The sequence below is a fragment of the Sceloporus occidentalis genome, unplaced genomic scaffold (genome assembly GCF_023333645.1).
Source record: "Sceloporus occidentalis isolate IW3139 unplaced genomic scaffold, rSceOcc1.0.p SCAF_4, whole genome shotgun sequence".
NCBI lineage: Eukaryota > Metazoa > Chordata > Lepidosauria > Squamata > Phrynosomatidae > Sceloporus > Sceloporus occidentalis.
Window position 1 is genome coordinate 173,500,014 of NW_028316984.1, and position 26,779 is coordinate 173,526,792.

The following is a 26,779-nucleotide window of genomic DNA, read 5'->3' on the forward strand; positions in this document are numbered from 1 at the left end:
ATCAAAATATCAGCCAGAAATATTTTAGTGTCTTAAATACTTGTAAATTTCCCTATGGAAGCAGATGAATTTTTTGCCAAAAAGGCCAAATGCAGCTGAAGCTTACAGAACCAGAATTACACATGTGATGCCACTGCACAATCCTGTGCCCAGAGGCAATGAGAACAGTACACAGATGGGTGCTGAACATTTTTCATGGGTGTGCATGCCCATTTGAAGTCTTGACTCAGTTGTGTGACACTGCCAATCAACACAAGGGTTGCATAGAACAATTAATGCACAACTCCACATGTACAGATGTACTTTATGCAACCTAGAGGTAGGATCTCCGAAGACTTTTCTTAATTAACACAGGGAGAGATGGCAGCCAAGTGGCAGAGCCCATGCTTTTCATAAAGAAGGTTCCACATTTTATCCCCAATTTCTCCAAGCAGAGCTTGGATAGAATCTGTTCTAACAGCCTGGAAAGCTGCAGCCACTTAGCCCAGACTAAGTGTTAGAAGGACCAATCATATAAAGAAGCATCCTATGTTCCTAACACATCAGCAGAAGAGAATTAGGCATACTGGAGTAATAATATCCTCTCCTTGTGTCCACTCCTAACCTGGTTGTCAAGAGTTTCAAGCCCACAGGAATTTCATTAATTAAAAATGCTAATAAAGCAGCTACCACTTCCAATTGCTGTACAGGAAATGAGATCAGGCTATATTATTACACATTGCATCTCACATTATGAATGTTATATATTCACCAACGTATCTATATCATGCATGCCAAGACATACGCTGTCATGTTCCCATTCACAAAGTTTTGGTTCAGGATTCGAGCCCAGCAACCTGCACCCTCTTCATTATTGAAGGTGCTGTAATCTTCTGAAGACCAAAGTTTCTTGTGAGTCAGCAAGGCATTAAGCACTGTTGTTGTTCCTGGATAATGAGCCCTGGATAATATTAGAGAAAGAGAAAGAGGTGCATTTTAACTCTAAGGAAGCATTCTAGACACACACAAATACAATTAAAATAGATTTTTAGAAAAGAACAGATTGTTATTGCCCCTTTCCCCCTGAAGAAGAGCTCTTTCCCTAAACCAGTGATTCCCAAACTCTGGTGTTTCAGGTATTTTGGACTTCCAAATTCCCAGAAGCCTCAACCATCTTGGTCAGTGGTCTGGGACTCTGGGAGCTGTAGTCCAAAACACCTGGAGAACCAAAGTTTGGGAATCACTACCCTAAACTATGGGCAACTAGGGTACGCTAAGGGGCTACACTGGCCCCCAGGAGACCTCTGATGTCTACATTTGCTCCTCCAGTAAATAAATAAAATTTAAAAATTGCCCCCAAATGCCACTAGGAAATATGGAGGTATTTTCACTATGTTTGGGGTTTCAAAAAAGCCCTCTCCTAAACTGCCCCAGGGTCCATAAAATGTGGTGGAAAGCCCGCTCCTAAGTTGCTCCCTAGCATTTGGGGGCAAAAAATATTTTTGAAAAGTTTTGCAAAAATTCTTTTGGACCCCCATAAAGTCAAGGGGCTCATATTTCCAAACATGACAGAAATGCTCTCCACAGCCCCTAGAGCATATTTGGGAGCATTCTAGGTTTTTATTTTTTAAAAATGTATTATGCCCCCAGGGGGACCCTAAAGGCCACATAAACAGCCCCCAAGGATCACACTTTCCCCAACCTTGCCCTAAAAAAAAATGTGTACTAAAGCTCAATAAACTATTTAACAGCCAGTGGAATTATACGTATTCTCGCCTATTTACATCAAAATCTTTCTGATGCAACACAAGGTAACCCATGACTCAGGAAACAGAACACTGAACCTGCAGGCTTCACGAATCTGGGAGCTTTTAAAGACTGAAATATTGCTAACTGAAAACTATATGGTTTCACATACATTAGCTGAATGATCTTTCCAAGACCCCTGGAAAAGAAGGTCCAGCATCATTATATCCATTATGCAGTTGGCAAGCCATTCTCTCTTTTACACTCTTTAGGACCTGCATAGTAGCTTCACAATAGAGATAGGATTTAAAACTTTTTTTTAATAAAACCTCTTTGCCACTATACTACTTTTCCATTATTTGTATTAATCAGAATTCCAAGACTTAAACTGCTAAGGTCACAAACCCTCAAGGCGTCTGGGCCTATTTAACCCCAAAGAGTAGCCTCACTGTGCTGTAGTCTAAATTGTTTTTTAAGAGTGTCAAAAAAATTAAGACTTCCAGTTCACCGGTTGTTGTTGTTCTGTGCCTCTAAGTCATTTTTTTTTTTTTACTTCTGGCAACCCAAAGGTGCCATATGGTTTTCTTGGCAAATTTCTTCAGAGGGGAGTTGCCATTATCATCCTCTGAGGCTGAAATAGTGTGCCTTGCCCAAGGGCACCCAATGACCTTTTATACTTGAGCAGAGATTTGAACCCTGGTCTCCAGAGTCATAGTGCAATGCTCAAATCACTACACCACAGGTATCTCTTTAGAACTAGATACACAAAAGCTTTTGAAGTGCCTGTTTAACCTAGCCCTCCCCAACAAAAATGAACAGATCCAAGCGAGGGAGTGACCAGGCAGGCCCAGCTCCATCAGAGCTAACCTGAAGAAAGAGGCTCCTCCCTCCATAACTGTCATCCTCTGGCCTGCAAGGAAATGATCAGGCAGGCCCAGCTCCATCAGGGCTACCATGAAGAAGAAGAGCCCTCCCTCCATGATAACTGTCATCCTTCGGCCTGTGAGGGAGTGACCAGGCAGGCCCAGCTCCATCAGGGCTAGCCTAAAGAAGAAGAGCCCTCCCTCCAGTCCATCTGCCTTGGTCCTGGCCTCAGAGGGAGAGAAGAACCACTGGACCTCATCCCCTTTCCCACCACCATTCCCTTCTCCTTTTGTGTCATGTCTTTTAGATTGTAAGCCTGAGAGTAGGGAACCATCTAATTAAAAATAATAATTGTAAGCTGCTCTGATAGCCATTAGGGCTGAAGGGCGGGATATAAATACCATAAATAAATAAACAACAAGAAATTTTTCAAAGAATATGTTTTAGATGAGCAATAAAAAGCTCAACCTCTAACGGGTAACTGGATTTATTTTGTCAGAATTAACACTAGAATTCACAACTACACAGAACTACCAAAAAAAGCAAGTGATGTAGCTTTTATTGACATAAGAAGCGGTCTTACTAGTCTTATATGGACTATGCTGTTCAAGCTAAACATAAACAGTGCCAAAAAAGTAGTCTATCACAAGGGAACAATGAGACGTGAAAAGACTCCTTCCCATCCTTAAACCTAGACCAGATTTAAATTCCAAAGTAACTACACTTAAATACAAATCCATGTAAACCAAACTTTGGAATGCATTCCTACGCCCCTACTATCTAGCAAAAAACTTTTTTGGGATGAGGCAATTTGAGTTGTGAAGTAACAGGATCTTGAGATGGTGTGCTCAACCCTTTCCTCACACTGCTTTTCTGCTCCAAATGCCTCTTATTAATACTCTCTGCCAGGGTATCCACCACATATGGGCTGGCATCCTGTTGTTTAGCATCAACTATATTAGATCTGTCCAATCAAATGCAAACTGGTGAGTCACCATTCAGATACAGTCCAGACTACCAATAAGATTTAGGCCTCACTTTTACAAACAGATTTAGAGCCTGATGGAGGGGGGAAAGCTCAAAGGAGAGGATGATACTGAGTGGTAAAGAAACACATCAGGAAGAGTTAAAGGAGGCTTTTACATTTCTAACTCAAAACAGCTCCAATCTGAAGAAGCTTTCCTGGAGGGAGAGAGGGGAAATGGATGTCAAGGTCTATTGATACACACTAGCATTTACAGTTTGGCATCTCTAAACCTAAAGAAGTGCACAGCCAAAATGTAAGGAAGGTTATGCTATCATTCCAGAAAAAAAGAAAAAGAAAAACACAATTTTCCAGTGGTTAGTATCAGCTTTGTGCCAAAGTTCAGACAAGGGAGTGTGGGGGGAGGATCAGCTTTGAAAAGATACCCTACCCAATAATATCAACTGCTTCACGGAGCTCAGCGTCAAGCAGCACAAGAAAGGAAATTGGCTCCCAGAGGTTATCGCTGGCTATGATCCTCACACGCTGAAGCTCTTGTTTATCCAAAGTGTATCTTAAAAGCTTGGAAAATAAAGAGATGAAAAAGTAGTATTTGCCCAACATTCATTACGAAGAAAAAAATGTTTAAAAATCAAGGTTTCTCTGCTTCTTTCAATATAGAGAAGCCAAATTATGTAATTTACCCAACTAAAGACTTATTACTACACAGATGTATTTACAAGATGTATTTTCTCAGATCAGTTTTTAAAAAGAAACGAAAAAAGCATCCCAGTTTCATCTATATACCATTCATAGTAAATCTAGGAGGCAGAAGAGTCAGTGCAAGAGCCCTGATGCAGGATATTGGTTACTTTTAAAATGTTGATTTGAGGCTTGTGCTGGTGTTATTACACCTTTTCCAGTTTTGAGGCTAAACCACTGAGGCTTGTTCTTCTCGGCTGGAGGGAGCACAAAATTACAGCTTTCATATCCTGTGCTGAGATTTACTGAGAGTTTGGAAAAGTTATTTTTGGGGCTATGATTGGCTGCACCATGAATAATTAAACTTGCCATTTTTAAAAGGGTTATGTATACAGCATGTTCCAAGTTCGATCCCTGACATTTCCAGATAGAGTTGAGAAGGACTCCTGCCTGAAACCTTGGAGATCCACAGCCAGACAATGTGGACAACTCTGAACTAGATAAATTATTGGTGTAACAACTTCCTATGCTATGCTAAATGGAGGAGGGGGGAATGAATCATGATTTGCCAGACAATTACCAAGCCATGAAACTGGGGCTAACAATGCACAGTAAGTAATAGTAAGCAGTGGCCTGGGACAGTTCCTAGCCACCAGAAAGAAGATTATCAGATATTCCCTAGCGGGATCATCCTGATTCATAAAATAAAAAGGTCAACAACAAAAATGATAATAATGGACAGCATCGTAAACTTTCCAGTCATTGTCATGCCAACTCAACTAAGCAGGGTTAACTCAGACCCCACTGGCATCCTGTACAAATATAGGACTGAGCTCCAACCAACTCCAATCACCATATAATGGGAGTATTGGGAGCTGTATTCAACATATTTTGAGGGCAGGGATTGGGGAAGGGGCATTACCTTCTGAAGGAAAAGCAATTTAGACAGGAAGAAAATGAGACACACATTCCTATTCCCCCTTTCCCAGTGAAAATTATTTCACAGTCACTACACTGTATTCTTCACCTGGAACCATACTGAAAGGGATGAAATACAGGACCAAACTATTTGTGAGTCAGGGTTGCACAGCTTCCTTCTTCAGTGGGAAATGTAGTAAATCAACATTAGCAGGCACTGGGCAGTCATGAGTTATTCTTCCCAGTCAAGGCAAAACAGTTGCTTAGGGGAAAGTGTGTTTAGAATTCCTATGATGTCTGTTTTGAACCTTATGGATACATTTAAAACTCAAGTGTCTAAAATTTAGGCATTTTTTCATCAAAAGCTAACTACAAGTGAGACACTGTAAAATGTAAACCATTTTACAAGCACAGTATCAGTATATAACTAAATATCAAGGTCCTATCAAAGCAACTTGTCATTTCTAAAGGCGGCCAAATATAAGCTATTATAAAATGAGTGTACTTGTCATGAAAAACGTACCATATACAACGTATCCATCACCAATGGTAGAATAGTTCTGAATACAGTTAAATTTCAAAAACATATGCAATTTCTCTGAGCACTGAAAGTGTGTTCACAGGAAAGCACAGTTCAATGGTTAGTTCCAAATAAAGTAAACCCATTTAACCAATTGAATTTACATGAATTTTGACTTAATAAATTAGCATTAATATAATATGTCTACTCTAGTTAGGCTTAACAATGGGATTTAGGTGATATTTGTGGTATCCAAATATGTAGTTGGGTATAAACCCAACTACAGTCAGCTTTTCATATCTGCGGGGATTCTGGACATGGACACACACACCCACGGACAGCAAAATCCATGAACCTGAAGTCCCATTGTTTCCAGTGGTGCATAAAGTGGCTGTGTGCATGTGCTGCCAATGGGAAGAATGGGGTGGGGCCATCTGCAAATGCTCCAATCTGCAGATGGCAAGCCTGTGGAAGGGGAGAGCCGACTGTACAAACTGTTGACTGTTTTTTGAAGATTTGCTTGCAAAAATTTGCCAAACTGACTTTTAAATTTAAAAAAAAACCCTATTCCAGTATATCATTCTGAAAAATATAATTTATCTACTGAATAACTACTGTATAAGCATTGATGTACAATCACTACTCCATTCAGTTGACCATCTGTATCCATGGATTCTAAATCCATGGATTCAATCACCCATAGCTAGAAAATATCCCTGCCCAAAAAAAATAATCCCAGAAGCAAACTGATTTTGCTATTTTATTTAATGGGACTTCAGTATCCATGGATTTTGATATCCATGGGGGTCCTGGAACCAAACCCCAACAGATACCAAGGGGCATTGAACAGCTTTGTTGACTGGGTTAATAATCTTGCTGAATAAATCCACAATGGTTTCAACAGTAAGAACTAGTCTAAGTGCCTTTATGTTACTCAGCAATGAAATAATTGAGACAGGGGCATTTAAACTATCATTAGACAGCGCAGCAAAGCAGGAAATTCTATTAATTAATGGCAATAGAATGGCCAAGTTCAACAGCTGTGCAGTGTTGCAGAGTATAACCAAGATACCACAGGCTTCAAAAGGAAGATGCTTGCAAGATACATTGCAATTTTGAATGGTTATGTCTCCATAGACAGCAAAGATGCCTGCAGAAACAGATCCAACAGTATGCTTCTACACATCTTTCAAAACACAGACATATAGAAATGAAGTTGAGGAATACCCCCAGGAAGATACTTAAAATATCATCTAATAAAATGCTACTCTCCTATTTTTATGCTAAAAGTGGAAGCTTTCGCTTTATAATCTATATCAAAGCAAGTTTGAAACAGTTCATCAGCATTTATATACAATTAAGTAAACAAGCAGCCTTACCATTTCAAAATGGGGCAACTGTTATTTTTCTTAATTTCACTAATTACAGCAACAATTACAGAGATTTTTGAATACAAAGAACTAAAATAAAATGTTACTAGGCTTCTAAAAATCTATTTTATATACCATCTTTTTCTCAATATGGGACCCAAGTCAATCTACAACATAGTTTAAAACAGAGTACTGCTAAAATCAATCATAATCTTTAAAAAAAACTATCACTAAAAACAGTATAAGAAATGAAAAAAGTACACCACACTGCATTACAAAACGGTTCCAAGCCAACCAGGGTCAAAAGATCGAAATAAAATTATTGCTTGAAGGAAAGAGAGCAGAGAAGGGGCTCTTAAGGAGTATGAATAGGGTTGCCAGAGTGAAAACAAGACTGCTGTTGTTCCATTCATGGTTGGGTAGATGTGGAAATTTCATGTCTTTTTTGTTAGGTGCTTATGTGACAAGCAACACCTGCTGAAATTCCCACTTTTACACAATGATTAACAGTACATGAATCATATCCCGTTTTCACTCTGGCAATCCTAGGTATGAACATAATTTTTAAATTTTAAGCCTATGATGTCTCCATAACCTTATTTCACACGCCTACCAGATAAACAAACAGAAGGCAATTGAGAAGAACAAGGACAGTAACAACATTGTTGTTGTGTGCTTTCAAGACGTTTACGACTTATGGCAACACTAAGGCAATCTATTAAGGACATTTTCTTAGCAATATTTGTTTGCAGGGGATGTGCCTGTGCCTTCCCGAAACTGAGAAAATGTGACTTGCCCAAGGTCATCCAGTGGGTTTCCATGACCAAGTAGGGATTCAAACCCTGGTCTCCAGAGCCATAGTCCAATGCTAAAATTAGTACACCATGATGGCTTGCTAATACAAACTTTTAACAATGAGATATAAAAATTTATTGAATTTCCATGGAAGAAAGGGATGAAAATTGAATGTATGTTATAGTGTTTTTCGAGCACCATGTGCAATTTCTGAAAATGAGAAATCAGTAAATAATTTATACTCGCCTCTTAAGTTGCTTCACAGTGAAGAAATATACATATTAAAAAGCAATATATACATATTAAACATTCTATCACAAATAAACTAAAAAGCAACCATAAAAAAAAACTAGCAGCACAACTTTAAATATATTTTTAAAACTGCCAAAAGAGAAGCCCTCAGCTAAGAGAGGAATATCTCTGGGGATGATATTCTAAAGCAAGCCCGCTGCCACCCAAAAGCCTGTTTCTCATGCTCATTCACCTGGCAGCCCAAGATGCTAGCACAGAAAGCAAGGTCTTCAAAAGAGATTTAAAGTCTGGATAGGTCTATGTGTGAAGGGACTGTTGTTAAATGTACAAAGGAGATATGTAATAGTAACACAATCCAGAAATTAAGGGCATATCTACACTGTGACCTCCTGAGAAGCCTGCTTTACAAGGCTTTACTTCTCCCCAACTATCATCCATTAGTCATTATACCAGGCTGAGGAATAGCAAAGTGAAAAGTAATACAGAACTTCTATAGCCCTCCAGAGACACGTACGGGCACCATGTAATCAGTGTTACTATACTCGTTTTACTCTGCTTTATTTCAAAATCTTTTATAAGCTGTGTTGAGAGCTAGAGTGCACTATAAAATCTGATATGAACATTATAAATAAATCAATAATGATTTCTGACTGTCTCATTCAAATTTAACTGTCAAATTTTCCATGAATTCTATGATTTGCCAGATCTAGGGAAGGAAATTATTATTATTATTATTATTATTATTATTATTTTACTATAGCTTCCTGAATTCTCCAGCCAGCACGGCTACGGCCTGGGGGATTCTGAGAGCTGTAATCCAAAAAACCCAATACCATTCTCCTAATGTCTGTGTATTACAACATTGCTGAGCTGACAAGAATTCTGCTTCCCAGGCCCCATTTAAAGGAAAGAGAACAACTATTCATAGTAAGCCTTTCAAGCCCTATACTCTGTGAAAGGAGTCCTGAAAAGAGCACACCTCAGCTGCAGATGATATCAAAAGAATATAGATATTAAAACAAGTGGAAATAGCACCATGAGGCAGCATGGACTAATGCACCACATGAAATGCAGAAGCAAGGCTGGTGAAAATGATAATATACAGCACCATGCAGTAGGCCTTTACCTCAAGATGGGAATGTAGAGAAGGAGCATGCTTATCTATAAATTCCCTTTTTAATGTAGTATTCTGAATAAAGGCATGAAAAAACCCGCTGTTCCCCTATAGCTTCCACACTTACCCTACTATCTCAACAGCGTCATTAAGATAGGGATCGACTAGCATTTCACTTGCAATCTCCCACTCTCCATCCGCTGCAATGATGCCAATGTTCTTTATACCCATTCTGTCCATTGTATTGCGAAGTACCTTGGTAACAGATAATATTACTTGAAGTACAGCTTTCACTGATGCTGGAGTATGACATTATCTTCATAAGGCAAAATAAACTGGGCAGGCAAGATAATCTGGATTTTTTTTAAAAAAAGTGTCTAAAAAGCCAAGAACTCAAAGTTAACCTGTCTAAATTCCATGGTTTGCAATAGGAATTCTATATATGCTACGTGGGAGACAGTGTCACTCAGTTCCCTGTTATATCTGAATAGACATGCAGAGAATTGAGCTGTATGTAAAATGTTTTTCCTGTTTGCATCTTACAGCCAAGGGGTGCATGGGACTGATATAAGATGTATAAAAATGATGACAATATTAGACTCAACAGCTTTCCAATATTTATAGAACTGTTTCCTGGCTCCTAATTCAGCAAAACTGGGATTTTCCCCCCAATTTCCCCTCCAGCTATCTCAGTTTTAGTAGTTATTAATCCCAGAACCTGTTTCTGGATTGTTTTCTAGAAACCAGAGATTACCACTATACATTACAACTAAATAAAGCAAGTGTCTTTAAAGGTATTCAAAAGTAGGTTCCCCAGCCACCAATTAATCACAACCCTAGTCACTTTACATTACAGATAGAACAGGCTTAAAGTAGACACATATTGGTTTACTTGTGTCAAATATAGGATAATCAGTAGTAATTAGTTGTTTCTATGTCAATGGGGTGGTGGACTAGCTCCAGGTTTTAGGCAACACTTTAAAGTTTCCCAAGGTATTGACCCCATCCATGAAACAGGTCCAGTAGCTCGGATAGTTCTTTTAACATACTGACTAAAACCCAGAATAGATTCACAATGCCACTGCTAAGGAAGCCAACAGCTGCCCCTGCAGACAAGGAAGGATTTTTAAAAACTTGCTTAAAGCATGGACTAGTGTTGTGGACTGGACTGGGGTCAAAGGATACTCAAATGTCATCAGTAGCAGTTAGAGACATAAAAACCCTGGGAGGGGTGGGTGAGACCAAAATAAAAAATGAATTATGGATTACAGTGCGCCCATGCCATACGCAGGCGCACTATACGTGGTTTTCAGCTTACACTGAAAGCCATGGGACAAAGAGGAAATGGCACACATGCTCGTAGTGTGCGTGCCGTGCCACATGCTTAAGTCCCTTTAGTTTCAATGGGGCTCAAGCACAAGCAGAACTTTCCTTATGCGGCAGGGTCTGGAACAGATCCCCTGCGTTAGGCAAGGGCGCACTGTATTATTATGTTTTTAGAATGATAAATAAAATGTTTAAGAGAAGGTGTTACCATACTGTCCCCACATCATTTCTTAAAAAAAAAAGCTGAGATAAAGTTTTTTATTTAATACTATGTACAGCATTCTGATCATTACAATTCCTGGTCTTGGTTTCCTTCTCTCAGATCATTTTTATGAGAAAGAGTGCATTGTGTGTGCTTGACACTATGGAGAACCAGTGGAGACAAAATAATGTGAAGTGTTGCAATTGGAGTGTTGGAGGTATCAGAAAACATCCACATGAACACACTCAGCAACATTACATCTTTAAATCATGTAATAACATGTATGTATGTATGATGAAATCACTGAAATTAATTGACTGAAGAACACTAGAACTTTGACTGCCATGGTCATTAAGAAGAATTTGATCTGGATTCAAAATCCATTAAGAGATTTAGAACTCCAACTTTGCAGCCAGTTTCAGATGGTTAGCAGCTTGTTTTAATACTGAACACACTGAATGAATCTGGTAATTTCCAGAAATTAGAAACTCTGTTATTTTCTTTACTTAAACCTTCTAATTTCCCAGTCTACATAATATAGATAATAATAATAACAAATAATTTATTTGTATCCCGCCCAATCAATGAGGAATCAGGGTGGCTAACAACAGTGGAAGTACAATAAAAAATACAATAAAAACAAACAAATCCTTTCCCTGCCCCCCAACCATATAAAGCAGACAATAACAATAAACAATATCAATACAGTGGCAATCAACAGGAAAACATAAGAACATTACAAATCAAACAAGATTGGTAGAAAAGCCTTTCCCCAACCCCTCAGATGGTATGCATAAGACTTAAAACCCAAGTACATGCACCATTACATAGAAACTGATATGTTTCCTATTGATAACACTTACCATGATTATGTCTACTTTCCTAAATGTAACAAAAATATACTAGTATAGTATTGCAGAAGCTTAACAACTCTAAATTCCATCCTTCAAATATTTTAGAATAAGAATAAAGTAATAAAATAAAGTTCAAACAGAAGATAATGTATCTTCATAACTATGAAGAAATACAACAAAGGCTACATTCCCATACACTTACATAGAAATAAACACTACTGAAATCAGTGGGGCTTACTTCTAAATATGTTTAGGGCTGTGCAGTCTTTGCGCAAGGTACAGGGAACTAAGCCATGTCAATTAGCTTGTGACTCATTTGTGCTAAAGTGAACAAATGAACATTCTCTAAAAAAAATGATCAGCAACAAGATGTCAGTTTGAAAGTAAACTCTTAATTGGCTATAAGTTTAGCCTAGCATACTTCAACTTCCACAAACCTCTCCAAGGAAACAAAGAGGGCACATCATTTCCTATCAGATTCACCCTACATGTATTACATATCCCATAACTTTGCATTATAAAAGCCACACAGGAATTAATTTAAAATGACTGTGCATGGAACTGTGTTCATGAATGATGAACAATAAAGTGTCCTGAAGCAGCTTTATTTTGGCCTGTCTGTTCAGGCCCTTAAGTGCACAAACAGAAAATATATAACCAATCTGTGCCAGAAGGAAACCCTGGCAAATCCAACTACACTTGTCCCTCCCCGTTCGTGGTCTTGGACTCCACAATCTCACTCCTTCGCGGATGGCAAGCCGGGAGGGACAAAACAGCACACGCAGAAGTGCACCACCACTGTAACCAATGGGGACTCAAATATTTGCATTTTTTCGGATTCTTGGAGGGGTCCGGAATAGATCCTCGTGAATCAGGAGGGATGACTTTGACAAGTATTAAAGCACTTGCTGGGGTTTTTGTGGGTTTTTCGGGCTATGTGGCCATGTTCTAGAAGAGTTTCTTCCTGACGTCTAGAACATGGCCACATAGCCCGAAAAACCCACAAAAAAACTATGAATGCCGGCCATTAACGCCTTCAACTTCACACTTGCTGGGTCTTTCAAACATGCCAGATCTTGGTAACAGCTGAAATTATAATTGACAGATGGCATAAAACTACTATAACTCCTGTGATGTACTACAGGAAAGCAATAAAATGCAAAATTTTTGATTATGTTACAACTCTAGAAATCTGGGGAAAAATGTTATGTTTTGTTCTTGGGAAACTGCTTTCTGGAAGCTTTCCTGATTTCCTAAATTACTGTATAGCATCAAATACATAACAGGCTAGGAAACCAAGTTAGCAGCACAGTTTGTCAGTTCAGGCCTTATGAGAAATGGAATTTTTTAAAAAATTGGTCATTGCCAAAGCTGGACATATAAAGGGAGAAGAGGAGAGGGCACACTGTTTCATACTAGTACAATAAATCATGGTTATTAAACCAACTTCTGGATCTGAAGCAGACCATAAAAACTCTTGATAAATTAACCACAACTTTAACCTTTGTTATGAAGGAAGCAATCTTGCAGTCAATAAACTCTGGAGTATCAGCAATACTGGGGAATAGGAACTGGCATTGGCTCAAGTAACTCAGGCCCAAGCCATGTAGGGCTTTATAGATAACGACCAACACTTTGTATTGCGCCCGGAAGCTAATAGGCAGCCAGTGGAGAGATTTTAATATAGGTGTTATATGGTCCGATCTTGAAGTACCCGTGACCAATCTGGCTGCAGTGTTCTGGACTAGCTGAAGCTTCCGAACCTGGTACAAAGGTAGCCCCATGTAGAGCGCATTACAGAAATCCAAGCGAGAGGTTACCAGTGCGCGTACTACAGTTTCAAGGTCCTTTCGGTCCAGACAGAGACGCAGTTGGCGTATCAGCCAAAGCTGGTACCAAGCACTCCTGGCCATCGCATCTACTTGATATGATAACTGTAGAGATGAGTCCAGGAGTACTCCCAAACTGTGAACTTTATCCTTTAGGGGAAGCATAACCCCGTCAAGGATAGGGTGGCAAATTTCCCTATCTGGACTTGGGGTGCCTATCACAAGTACCTGTCTTCTCTGGATTCAGCTTGAGTTTTTTTCCCTCATCCAGCCCATTACTGACTCCAGACAGGCATCCAGAGGGGAGGTGCCATCCTTAGTTACTGTATCAGTCGGAGACACGGAGAGATAGATCTGGGTGTCATCAGCATACTGATAACACCGTGCTCCATGCTTCCAGATGATCTCTCCCAGCGGCTTCATGTAAATGGGGGGGGGGGGGAGGATAGAATGGCGCCCTGAGGGACGCCAGATGTCAGCTCACTTTTACGAGAGCAAGTATCCCCCAGCCTCACCGACTGGAACCTTCCCAAGAGGTAGGATCGGAACCACTGGAGCGCAGTGCCCCCGATACCCAACTTTCCCAGGCATTCCAGAAGGATACCATGGTTGATGGTATCGAAGGCCGCTGAGATGTCCAAGAGCACTAACAGGGTCACATTCCCCCTGTCAATGCCCAGACGGAGATCATCAACTAAGACGACCATGGCAGTCTCGACTACGTGTCCTGCTCTGAAGCCAGTTTGAAATGGGTCTAGATAATCGGCTTCATCCAAGACTGCTTGGAGTTGAGAGGCGACTGCCCTCTCAATCACCTTGCCCAAGAATGGTAATAGGGAGACCGGTCTATAGTTACTCATTAACAGAGGATCAAGGGAGGGTTTCTTCAAAAGAGGTTTTACTATTTCCTGTTTTAAAGGCAGTGGAAATATACCTTCCCAAAGAGATGCATTTATTATAAGATGTAATGCAGTTTTTATAGCATCTCCTTCCTGGTCAACCAAGAAGGACAAGGGTCGAGAGGACAAGTCGTCTTTTTCACCAGACCAAGGAGCTTGTTCACGTCCTCGGTACTAACAAACTCAAAACGATCCAGAATAACCTTGTTTCCAGAGTCACTGGATGCCTCTGCTATATGTTCTGTCAAAAGACTGGCGTCAAGATCAGCCCTTATCTGAGAGATTTTATCGGCAACCTTGCTACTTATTGATGTGACTGACCAGAGTGTTACTTTGATGTTTCAGGATACTTGGGGCCATCTTAACCTGACAGACCTACAAAGGTTACTGCAATGGAGAAAGGGAAGCAATACATTACAGAATATATACTTCAAATAAATGACATAAATACTTTTGTCAAAAAGATGTACTTTTTTTTTTTTAGTCTCTGCTTAGAGACACAAAACTCTGACAACATAAACACACTGAAAGGTTTCAGTAGAAGTATAAGGGAAAACACATCACTACAAATCAGTATGGGCTGTACACATACAAGTACAGTTGCCCCTCCATTTTCTCAGGGGGTCCATTCCAGATCCCCCCCCCCGGTGCAAAAATGGAAAACCGTGCCCCTGCAGGAATCCACCCCACTTTGTCCCCCTCCATCTGCTGCCTGCAAACGGGCAAGGGACGCAGACTTCAAGTCCACGAAAACAAAGGAGTGACTGTATTACAAACAGAAGCATATCTTTAAGAGACATCAAGCCATTTACCTCCTGTTCGGGAGTTTACAGCAGTAACAGAAGTAAACATCCACATTCTGCTAAGAGATTTAAGCACTGTGTTACCCATGCCAATACTGCAACTGCATTTTGTTAAGTAAGGAAAAATGGCCCGTTAACCTACCTTAATATACTTGCTGTTAAAAGGACGCTCATTCCAAATCTTTAAAAAATGATACAAAGAACATAAATTTAGAGATGTTGCAATATTGTTTCAATACAAGTACCAAAAAATTCACTATATCAGGACAGACTGCAGTAATATGTGGCTATTGTTGTTGTGTGCCTTCAAGTCATTTCCAACTTATGCTAATGCAAAGTAAATCTACCACAAGGTTTTCTGAACAATATTTGTTGAGAGGGTGGTTTCCTTTTGCCCTTCTCTGAGGCTGAGAGAGTGGGTCTTGCCCAAGGCCACCTAGTGGGTTTCCATGACTGAGTGGGGATTCGAAGCCTGGTCTCCAGAGTTGTAATCCAATAGTCAAACAAATACATCACATTGAATCTCCTAGATTAATTCCTGGCCCTGAATTATTTCAGCTGGAGAACTGAAATGTAGTAAGTACAAGGTACCACAAGTAAAGTAGGTGAACATCTCTTCCCATTGCTATCTGGATTGTCTTTCTGTATTAGGAATTTGTTTCACAGTTCCCCCACAGGTATATCACTCAACAAATATAATGCACTAAGCAGAAAAAATGAGGATTTTAAAAAATAACATACATTATTGGAGGGGTCGGCAACCCCCGGCCCGCGGGCCGGAGGCGGCAGGACCGGCCCCAGCCCGGTCCTGCCGCCGCCGCCGCCGCCACCACCTCCTCCTCTGCCCCAGGCCGCACGGCCCTCCTCCTCCTCCACCGTGCGGAGGAGGAAGAGGAGGGCCACGCGGCCAGGGCAGAGGAGGCAAAGGGGGAAGCCCCGCGCTGCCCTCCCCTCCTCCCCACGCAGACCCATGTCGCCCTCCCCGCCTCCCCACGCGGGCCCGTGCCGCCCACCTCCTTCCTCTGCCTCCTCTACCCCGCCCCCAGGCCGCGCGGTGCATGGAGGAGGAGGAGGAGGAGGAGGGAAGACAAGAAGGAAAAGGAGGAAGAGGAGAAGGAAGAGCAGGAGGGGGGAGGAGAAGAAGGAAGAGGAGGAGGGGGGGCAGAAGAAAGAGGAGGAGGAGGAAGAGGAGGAGGGGGAAAGTGAAGAAAGAAGAGGAGGAAGAGAAGGAAGAGGAGGAGGGGGAGCAGAAGAAGGAGGAGGAGGAGGAGGAAGAGGAGGAGGGGAAAGAGAAGAAGGAAGAGGAGGAAGAGGAGAAGGAAGAGGAGGAGGGGGCGCAGAAGAAGGAGGAGGAGGAGGAGGAAGAGGAGGAGGGGAAGAGAAGAAGGAAGAGGAGGAAGAGGAGGAGGGGGGCGCAGAAGAAGGAGGAGGAGGAGGAGGAAGAGGAGGAAGGAAGAGGTGGTGAGTGGCCAGAGGCCTCAAGGTTTTTTTAAATTTTCATTTTGGGTGCTTTTAATGCTAACAAGTCTCCCTTGCTTTGACAATGATAGTGTGATGATGATGATGATGATATGAGTCAGCTTGAGAGGCATGCAGGCACTGTTTCTTAAGCCGAGAGAGTGTCACCTTCCAAAGTGTGTTTTGGGTGCTTTTAATGCTAACAAGTCTCCCTTGCTTTGACAATGATAGTGTGATGATGATGATGATGATGATGATGATGATATGAGTCAGCTTGAGAGGCATGCAGGCACTGTTTCTTAAGCCGAGAGAGTGTCACCTTCCAAAGTGTGTTTTGGGTGCTTTTAATGCTAACAAGTCTCCCTTGTTTTGACAATGATAGCGTGATGATGCTGCTGCTGCTGATGATGATGATGATATGAGTCAGCTTGAGAGGCATGCAGGCACTGTTTCTTAAGCCGAGAGAGTGTCACCTTCCAAAGTGTGTTTAGGGTGCTTTTAATGCTAACAAGTCTCCCTCGTTTTGACAATGATAGTGTGATGATGATGATGATGATATGAGTCAGCTTGAGAGGCATGCAGGCACTGTTTCTTAAGCCAAGAGAGTGTCACCTTCCAAAGTGTGTTTTGGGTGCTTTTAATGCTAACAAGTCTCCCTCGTTTTGACAATGATAGTGTGATGATGATGATGATGATGATGATGATATGAGTCAGCTTGAGAGGCATGGACGCACTGTTTCAGAAACCAAGAGAGTTTGACTTTCCAAAGTGCCTTTTCTGTGTGTTTTTGGTTCTTTAATGGTGATATTGATATCAGAAAGCCTCTGAGGCAAGGCCAATGTAAATTGCTGTGATTTTTACAAACTCATGCACAGTGAAGAAAAACCAAAGTCCCTTGACCAAGTACACACTTCTGAGAAGTACACTTGGTGCAAGAATGGTGAAACCACCTTGACATGTTCAATATGCATAGCCATGTTAAACCATGCTAAGTGTTAAACCCAAGGGGTTTGGTTATGGAATAAGCCTCTGAAATATGCAAGAGGCCACGTTAAGTAAAGCCATGTGAAATGCACAAATGTGCTGTTGTGTGTGTTTTGGAATGCAGGTTGGGGGTGTTTGGCCAGAAAGGGACTGAGGAGGAGAGGGCGGGCACATGCCTCATCCTCCCTGCGGGGCTTCGGAGGAAGCTCCGCCCCTGGCGTGCAGCCCCGCCCCCGGCGAGTGGAAGCTCCACCCCCCCGGCTTCGGCCCCCGAGTTGTCTGAGGGACAGCAACCTGGCCCCCGGCTCAAAAAGGTTGCCTACCCCTGCATTATTGGAACCAGGCTAGTCTGAGATAACTTTACAGGAATCATAGGATCATAGTTGGAAGAGACTGCAAGGGCCATCCAGTCCAACCTCCTGCCATGCAGGAAATTTCAATCAAAGAACTCAAACACAAATTGTATTAAAAATATGAGGGGAAAAATCCAGTCCTTTACTAACCCCAATGTAGTCAATGTCCAAATTGTGAAATTTTTTGGCACCTACAATCCAAGAGACAATATAGTAAGCAGTGACATCTGGGTAGTCGTAAGGCCAGTTCTTGCCTTTTCCAACCCATCCTGGAAAAGCCCAAGGCAAACCTATCAAGAGAAGCAAAACAGAGAAAAACAAAGGGCAATTAATGTCAATATAGGAAAGATACACTTCCTAACAAACAGCAACCTTAATTAACTGAATGTGTACTAGTCAAAGAATGGAGTTAGTCATCTGGAAAAAGAACTAAATGTGCCATAGTCAATGGGACAGCCAATATAATAGCCAATTTAACTCAGTATCATTAGTCTTACATCTTTGTCAATTTAAATCAATTTAACTAGAATCAATTAAAATCCATTCAATATTTGAGGTTAACTTATACATAACTTTAGTAATAATCAAGTATGAGTGAGGGATTTTATTTCTCAGGAGCGAGTGAGAGGAATTTTAATGAATTTAATAATATTTTTAATTTATCTCAGCTAACTCCAGTCAGCTTTACAAATACATAGTTTGGTTTTATGCACTGTAACTGTAAAAACCCACACACTCAAAATCAAAAAGCACAGCCCTCAAACACTTGCCCTCTCACAAAAGTGGCCCCAGCCTGCTGGCAGTTGTTCATTCCTGTATTAGAGTCGGCTGAGAAGTCAAAAGTGGGGGTGGACAGCGACTCTAAGGTTAACACATAACTGAAACCACAGTTAGGCAATCAAGTGGCATTGTATTTGCCCAAAGCCTGTAAGCCAATTCAGATAATAATGCAGATTATAGATGCTGAGATATGAGCAACACTTCAGGCAACTCCTTTGCTACTCCTGTCATGTGATGTCCAATTAAATCAGAAATTCCCATTTCATATGAACCAAAGACGTAACATACTGGGATACTAAACTATTTTCAAACCATGATTTAATATTCTGTCTTGTTCCAAAACTGGAACCATACTTTCCTAGTGCAGATGAAAATGGAATGGAAATGAAAATTTCCCAGTTTGTTTTAATACTCCAAAAGAAGAACGAATTTTAAAAAAATGTCCAAACAGAGGGCTAGTGATTTTGTGCAAATGTAACACTGTTTGATGGCCTAACCATAGTTTCATTAGTAGTTACTAGGCCAAGATCACTAATTTTTTAATTGAAAAAAAAATCTGAACAGCCTCAACCAACAAATGCTGATTGACATCCCTTTGTTTTATCTCTTTGCCCACCTATCTCTTCAGAACTAGTTTTATATCTGATCCTGCAATTCGCCTCATCAACTACAATCCTTCTAACCTAGTGCCAGTTCCTTCTGCTTTCTTTACAGACAAAGCAGATTACAGAAAAACCTGTAAATTAAGCCACCATCAGGACAGGGAACTATCCAATTACATTGCTCAGCCCTCTAGGAAACAGGAAGCAATTAAGGAAGGAGAAGCCACCAAGAGAAGCCTTTTAATTAAAGGTACATCTCATAAAGGCTGTAGGCTATATTTCAGAAGAAGGAATTGGCAAAGCCACATCTGAGTATTTCTTGTCTAAGAAATCCTTATGAAATTCGCGGGGTCACGGTAAGTCCACAGGTGACTTGAAGGCACATAGACACACACACACACACACACACACTGAAAAACCCAATAGCCCTCACATGAAACAGTAACGCTGCAAGATGCACTTTATCAAGTCAAAGGTAGTCTAAAAAAGACCAAACAAATCAAAGGGGACCAGAATTCAGGGACCTGGCAACTAGAGATGTGTAAAGAGAAGGAAAGATAGCTGAGCTCAGCTGAGAAACCAGCTGTCATTTGAACATTCCCTCCCTAAACTATTTCCATTCAAATTTTGTTCCCCACCAACTATCGACTATCATTAAAACTGAACTTGTCACCTCATCTTCACATCCACAAAGTTTTGCATTCTCACACACAGGCTGTGAGACTGTCCCTGCACTCCACTGCACCTCATTCATCTGAGGAAGTAAAATGAAGTCTATGGCCTGAAACAGATGGGCCAAAAGCGGCTTCTAGCCACTTTGGGGGCATAGCGTTTAGATGACATACACCCCCAAAGTGGCCAGAAGCTGCTCTGAGGATGGCAAAGAAAGCCATCGAAGCCACCGCTCCTGGCAGCAACCTGTTTGGGACTGTGGTGGCAGCCACTGTGAAACTAGGCCATGCGATCCCCGCAATCCTGGGTCAATTATTATTATTATTAACCTTTATTTAGAAAGCACTGTAAATTTACACAGCACTGTACATGCAATCTTTTAATTAGACGGTTCCCTGCCCTCAGGCTTACAATCTAAAAAGACACGACACAAAAGGAGAAGGGAGTGGTGGCGGGGAAGGGGATGAGGTCCAGCAGTTCTTCTCTACCTCCAAGGCCTGGACCAAGGCAGATGGACTGGAGGGAGGGCTAGGCTTCTTAATGGATGGTTAATCTTCTTCCAGGCAGGCCTATTGGAGCTAGCCTGCCTCTCTCTCCCTCAAGATAGTGGATGAAGGGAGGGCTTTGGACCTATGAAAGTTTATGCTACCAGCTTCTTTCTTTCAGCTAGTCTCAAGGTGCTAAAAGATCCCTTTGCATTTTAATTCCCCAGACTAACAGGGCTATGTCTTTGAATTCCATTCAAATGGTTATTCATAAGAACATTGCATGTTTTAAAGAAGTGATGCCTGTGTTCACATATTTCCATCTTCTTTCTTCCTCATTTTTCCTTTAATAATAATAATATTTATTTTTTATACCCCGCTATTCAGTCAAAAGGCTTTGGCACAGTGTCTCTTTTTGACTCTAAAATCTGCAGGCCCCAGTACTATATACCACTCTTAATAAACTGTAGGGGCATTATAAACAAGAAATAGAATAACTGGTTTTTCCATAAAAACTGTTAATTCCAGCCTTGGAAAAGACAGCTGATAAGCAACCAAATCAAAGTAGTATTTGCCAATTAATCCCAAACATCATATAGGAATACAGACAGATGAAGAATGGAAGCAAAATACAGCCCGCCCTTGGTTTACACAGGGATCCGTTCCAGACCCCCCCCCCATTCAAGTGAATGGGGCTCGTGCACGCAGCAGTGCGGTGGCACAGTGGCGTGCACACGCAATAGGCATGCGCCCCATTCATCCAAATGGGACATGGTGCCCATTGTGCCCCGCACACAGCTTTCAACAAAGCTGAAAGTCGCGTATAACACGGGCGCAATATTTATACTGTGTTACAGAATGCTCTTATTTATAAAAAGGGGTACCCATTACATGGAACATTAGAACAGGTTGTAATTAAAAATGAATCACAACAGTATTTCTAATTACAGGTTTACAGTGTTGAAACAACAGTACTCTCAGGTCTGCAGTCCTTACCAATTAATTTAATACCAGGGTTCCTTTTTTTAGCTTCTTTCATTAGCCACCATTCATAGCCCCTGAAATAGTTTTCATCATTTTCATAGTGCATATGAGATGGTTCAGTTCCATCTAGGAGGGGAGGGGAAAAAACAGAATTCTCACATAGTTCAGTAAATTAAAAACATGCTACTCCACACATTTCTCAGAACACTTACAAAAATCACTTCTGTACAATGGTAACAAACACACAGCATTACTCCTACATCAGATTTAGTCCATATATGAATACAGAAAGGTAAAGAATGGATGTAAAGTAAACAGCTAACATCAAGGACAGGAGGAGAATGATAATGAATACAGTGTAGCTAAACCTTCATTTTCTTTTAACAAATTCACAGTCTAGCCTACATTGATAGATTACTAAAACTTGCCAATTGAAAAGCTGTGCTTTAATTTAGTAAGGGGAGTTTTGACCACATGAAGCTACAGATATATTTGATGACACAATGGCAATAATACAAAGAAGGAGGGAAACCGATGAAATGTAATGCTAAAATGATGTTGGATTATGGGTTGGATCCAGAGTTACTATCTGCCAGCTATAGCATCGTCCAAGCAAACACCTACTCTGAACTTTCCCAATGGAGGAAAACGGGAGGGCAACTTTCCACTCCACTTACAACCCTAAGTCTACCTCCTACACGTTACAGAAGCCCCAAACCTCTGAAGAGGTTTGAAGGGGGGATAATATGCTTCAGGAAAAGGTGAAAGTAATGAAAAATGTATTCTTTCCCTTTTGTTTGTTTTATTAAAATGTCATATACCCTGCCCTAATGTCTAAAGATCTCAATATCACATATTTAACAGTTTTTTACAAAAATTAATGTAAAACTACTGAACTGTTCTACCAGCAGGATTTGTCCCCCTCCCTCCCCTAAATTCTGAGATTAAAAACTTTCTAAGGATCCCTTCCATTCCTGGGCCCAACATCTGAATCTAACACTTGTGAAGCAGCAGTAGGTTTTTCACAGGTCAACAAAACAACATATGGTAACAGCCAAGATTGAATGAAGCACTTTGGTATTCAGCACCAGAGGAACTAGAACTTTTAAACGCTCTATACGGCTATCTATTTTATGCTTTACAGGTGCAAAACCATGTATGTCTTATTTAGAGGCTCAACTATTCTCTACTTATGAGCTATGCCAACCTGAACAGAATGACAGTTTCACTTAACATACAAAAACATTTTAATTAAAAAAAACACCTTGAATAGGTATGTCTGTTCCTTTAACATACATTTATAAAAACACAGTATCAGCTCAGAAAAAAAGCTGCACAGATGCCTTAAATAAAACAGATTATGTGTACCATCCCAGCTAGCTGTTTGCTTGGAAACATGTGCCAATGAAATTAATGAGTTCTATAGCCAAGGAATAATGTTTCATGTAAGAACACACCTCATTTACAAGAGATATTATAATACTCATCTACTTAATATAAATTAATAGTGATTCCACTGAGGAGTGACACATGCTAGGATTATGAAAACTAGCTGGTAACCTGGAACTTCAGGCTCGTTAACAGTTTGCCTGATGTTTATTTTGCCATAAACTAGACAGGTTTTCCTGTCTTCTCTGCTCCCAAGCAATTCATTCCTAGCAAGAACCTTACAACCCCAGAAGTCTACATTAGGTTCAATTTACATAAATATATCAATGTGAAAAATTGCCACTACTTATTATGCCACTTATAATAAACAACAAAATTAAATAATTACTATAATATACCACAATAAAATAATCAGTCAAATCTCCTGATCTAATATAGCATGCTAAGATGAGGAGAATATGTTGGCTGATAGTGTTTAGAGTCCACAATTACAGTATGCATACAACACTTTGCTAATAAATCTAGATCCTCAATGGCTTATACCTGTAGACTGTGCATCACCTCCAATCTCGACTTTGAGGATATGCAAAGCAGCACCAAAATTCGGCTTTAAAATAAAAAGAAAATACCATTAATATTTCTCTTATGGATACAAAATTCCAAGCTATGTAAATTGTAGCTATTTTGTGAAGTAGAAGGCTTTCATGGCCGGCATCCATAGTTTTTTGTGGGTTTTTCGGGCTATGTGGCCATGTTCTAGAAGAGTTTATTCCTGATGTTTTGCCAGCATCTGTGGCTGGCATCTTCAGAGAAATCTTACCAAGGACAAGATGTTGGTGCATGCTGTGCAATTGCTCCAGTGCAACTGGGAATTAACTTTTCACCTGCAGCTTCTTTATCATGTCATCTAAACTTGGTTGGTATGGGAGATAAGCAAGCCACAAGTGGAAAGTTTGCTAAGACACACCAACTTGCAGCAGGAACAATCTGGTAGTGTGTACCAGCAGACTGCCTCACCTCTGAAAAGCCAGAATTTTGATTCTGCAAGGAGATCCCTTCCATCACCTCCATGCTTGCCCAAAAGTAAGCTATGGAAATTGAGTAGAAATTACAGCAAGTTTTTGTTATCATAGGGCCTGAACAGACAGGCCAAAATAAAGCTGCTTTGGGTCACTTTGGAGGTACTGTATGCTGTTTAAATGATGCATGCATCCTAAGAGTCCAGAAGCGGCGCCAAAGCCGCACTCCAGTCCTAATGACTGGAGCGCACCTTTGGCGTGGCTTCCGGCAGTATGGAGACTCTTGGGGAAAACTTATTTGGAAAGGTTAATCTTTAAAACTACAGTTTCCCTCCACACCCCTTAGGGCATGCCACCTACTACCTAACTGCCCTAAAGGCACCAGATCTTGTCAGACCTTGAAAACTAAGTAGGGTCAGTCCTGGTTAGTACTTGGATGGGAAACTGCCTACTAACACCAGATGTGGTAGGCTATATCTGACAAATACAGGATCTGACAAAACCACCTCTGAGTATTCCTGGCCAATGACAACCATATGAAATTCATGAGGTCGCCATAAGTCAACAGATGACTTGAAGGCAGGTGCACGCATGCCCACACACACACGTACACTACTACTACTATTACATTCACATTAACCCATATAACCCATATCTGTTTTGTCTATTATTTTAAGTTATGTTTTAAACTGTAAGTTGTTTAATTGTATTTTTTGGGGTGGTGGGATTGTGGGATATGGGAATGTGTGTTTTAATCTTGTCAGCCACCCCAGTTGTGTTGCACAGAGGAGCGGGATAAAAATAAATATTAGTAGTAGCAGTATTTCTATTGAATCTTCAATTTCTAGATTTCACTAAATCAGGCAGGGCTTAGCTTTATTTTTCTTTATTTCACTACTTTGGGGGACAAGAGGATTTACACGTTCTCCAAATCAGGAAAACTACAGGGGGGAAAGCCATGAGCAAGCTAATTTGGTAGTCAGGTTCTGAAGCCTTGGAGACATCACCAAACAACACACCAGTCTCATACCTCAGAAGACAAATTCTATATTATTGACAAAACCAGTTACCCAGCAACACAAACACCAGGGATTTTAGGAAGCTTTACAAAACACAGTGGAAAGAAAGCCCATTACAACCACTTGATCTTTTTCTCTTGTTGATACCACAAAGACAAATCTCACAGCTCATCTACAATTGTTTCTCCCAGCTCTTCATTTGATTATTACATTTCTATTTTTCCACACTGTAAAACACAGTTCAAGGAGGCTAACAAATATCAGCTAAGACAAATTAAATGATACACAAACAATATTAAAATTATCTGCTGCTCACTGCAGGGAAAAGACTTATTCTATCTACAAAAACTTGCATGATACAAATGAATTTCCTTAGCAGTTACCAGCGTGGATAATCCCAGGCAACAGTTACAAGAAGAAACAGAAATCTTTCAGTCTTTTATTATTCACAGCACCACAATTCTTCAATGAAGGTCATCAACACTGTAATCCTCACTGGTAATCATGGAAAAACAGTATGTTCCAGTTTCCATGTCTGCATGTGAAAGGTTTTCATCTGTCATTTTTCCAGTTATTTTCATTTGTATCCCACTCCTTTCTATATATTTGTATAATGTATAATTTTAAAAATGCAACAAAAACATTAGCCTAAAACCTAGCATTAGTCTCAGTTAGAAAAGATCCATTGTATCAACTTTCAACCACCGATTTGATGAGTCTCATCCAACTGAAATAGGTTTCAGGCTGCAATATTGAATGCATATTCTTCCTCTGCCCAATTAACTTTGACTTCCCATTGACAGCTCCAATGGCAATCTGCTTGGATGAGAGAGAGAAAAAATTTGGCAACTCTCAAAAATGCCTCTTTTCTCTACATGCTTTGCTGTTTGAACACTGAACACAGTACTGTTTGAACAGTACTTAATTGTCACAGTATTCTGTTCATATTCTACAAGCTTTAAGGAGGACTGCCAAGAGTGCCATGAATGTAAACCAGATCCTGTAGTTACAACATCCCAACACTTTGTTAACAGCACCATAAAGCTTGCTGTCTCTTCCTTTCAATATCCAAAGTCTTCCTTGGGTCAATTTAATCCCGGAGTGCTAAACTACAAAAATAAACCCCAATTCCCATGCTTTTCCTGCCACTGACAGCCTTTCCAGAATTTCTTTCACTACTCACACCACAAAAATCACACTATTGTTCACACTAAAAGAAAAGAGGTGGGAGTGAAGGAGATATGCAGATGAACTCATGAACTTTAAACTTGTTATTTACATCCTAGTCCAGTGGTCCTGAAACTGTGCTCTTTAAGGGATTTTGGACTTCATCTCCCAGAATTCCAGACTACTGGCCAACATGGCCGAGGCTTCTGGGAGCCAAAGAACAAAATCTCTTGAAGGGCACAGTTTGGGGACCACTGCCCTGATCTGAAGCACAGAAGCCTCCCATCATTGTTCTTCAGGAGTAAATGGAAGCTTTATTTTAAGAGATAATCTGCAGGAAGAACTTGTCCCACAGCTTGTCTGTGCATAGCTGATTGTTTATTGTTTTTAATAAATAGTTCATGCAAAGAGGTAAATTGGACTGGAACCCAAGAAGGAACTCTTAAGCCTCTGATCTAATTCCTACTATTAGTTCCATCTAGAGGTCACCCACTGAATCAACAGGCACTTGGTAAATCAACATTTTTATAAGTTCCACTTACTCAGTGGTCTTATCTCTCTAAAAGTTTGTTTCCAATGTAGTTCCAAATGGAATTAAGCACTCTCTACATCACCTTTTCCTCCATAGCAAGCAGCTAGAATGAGATGCAAGCAGAAAACTCTGTTTGGATCTATAACAGAAGTAGCAATTTAAACCCCTCCTTCTCTCATGCCATAATCCTGATTAGGA

The 26,779-nt window shown here is 40.5% G+C and overlaps 1 protein-coding gene across 3 annotated transcripts in view; it reads right to left on the reverse strand.

The window, feature by feature from the left end:
- Window positions 1–26,779, reverse strand: part of LOC149315021 (galactocerebrosidase-like) — a 48,101-nt gene that overhangs the window by 16,904 nt on the left and 4,418 nt on the right. The window contains exons 3-8 of one of the 3 annotated variants that reach the window (XM_089522348.1): window positions 23,388–23,451; window positions 21,468–21,581; window positions 18,083–18,222; window positions 15,280–15,318; window positions 4,005–4,135; window positions 785–940 (exon numbers count right to left, since the gene is read on the reverse strand). In XM_089522348.1, coding sequence (XP_089378474.1) covers window positions 785–940; window positions 4,005–4,135; window positions 15,280–15,318; window positions 18,083–18,222; window positions 21,468–21,581; window positions 23,388–23,451 — 644 coding nt within the window. Of the gene's footprint in view, window positions 1–784; window positions 941–4,004; window positions 4,136–9,351; window positions 9,480–15,279; window positions 15,319–18,082; window positions 18,223–21,467; window positions 21,582–23,387; window positions 23,452–26,779 lie in introns of all 3 variants that reach the window. The other 2 variants (XM_089522349.1, XM_089522350.1) reach the window with 2 other exon arrangements.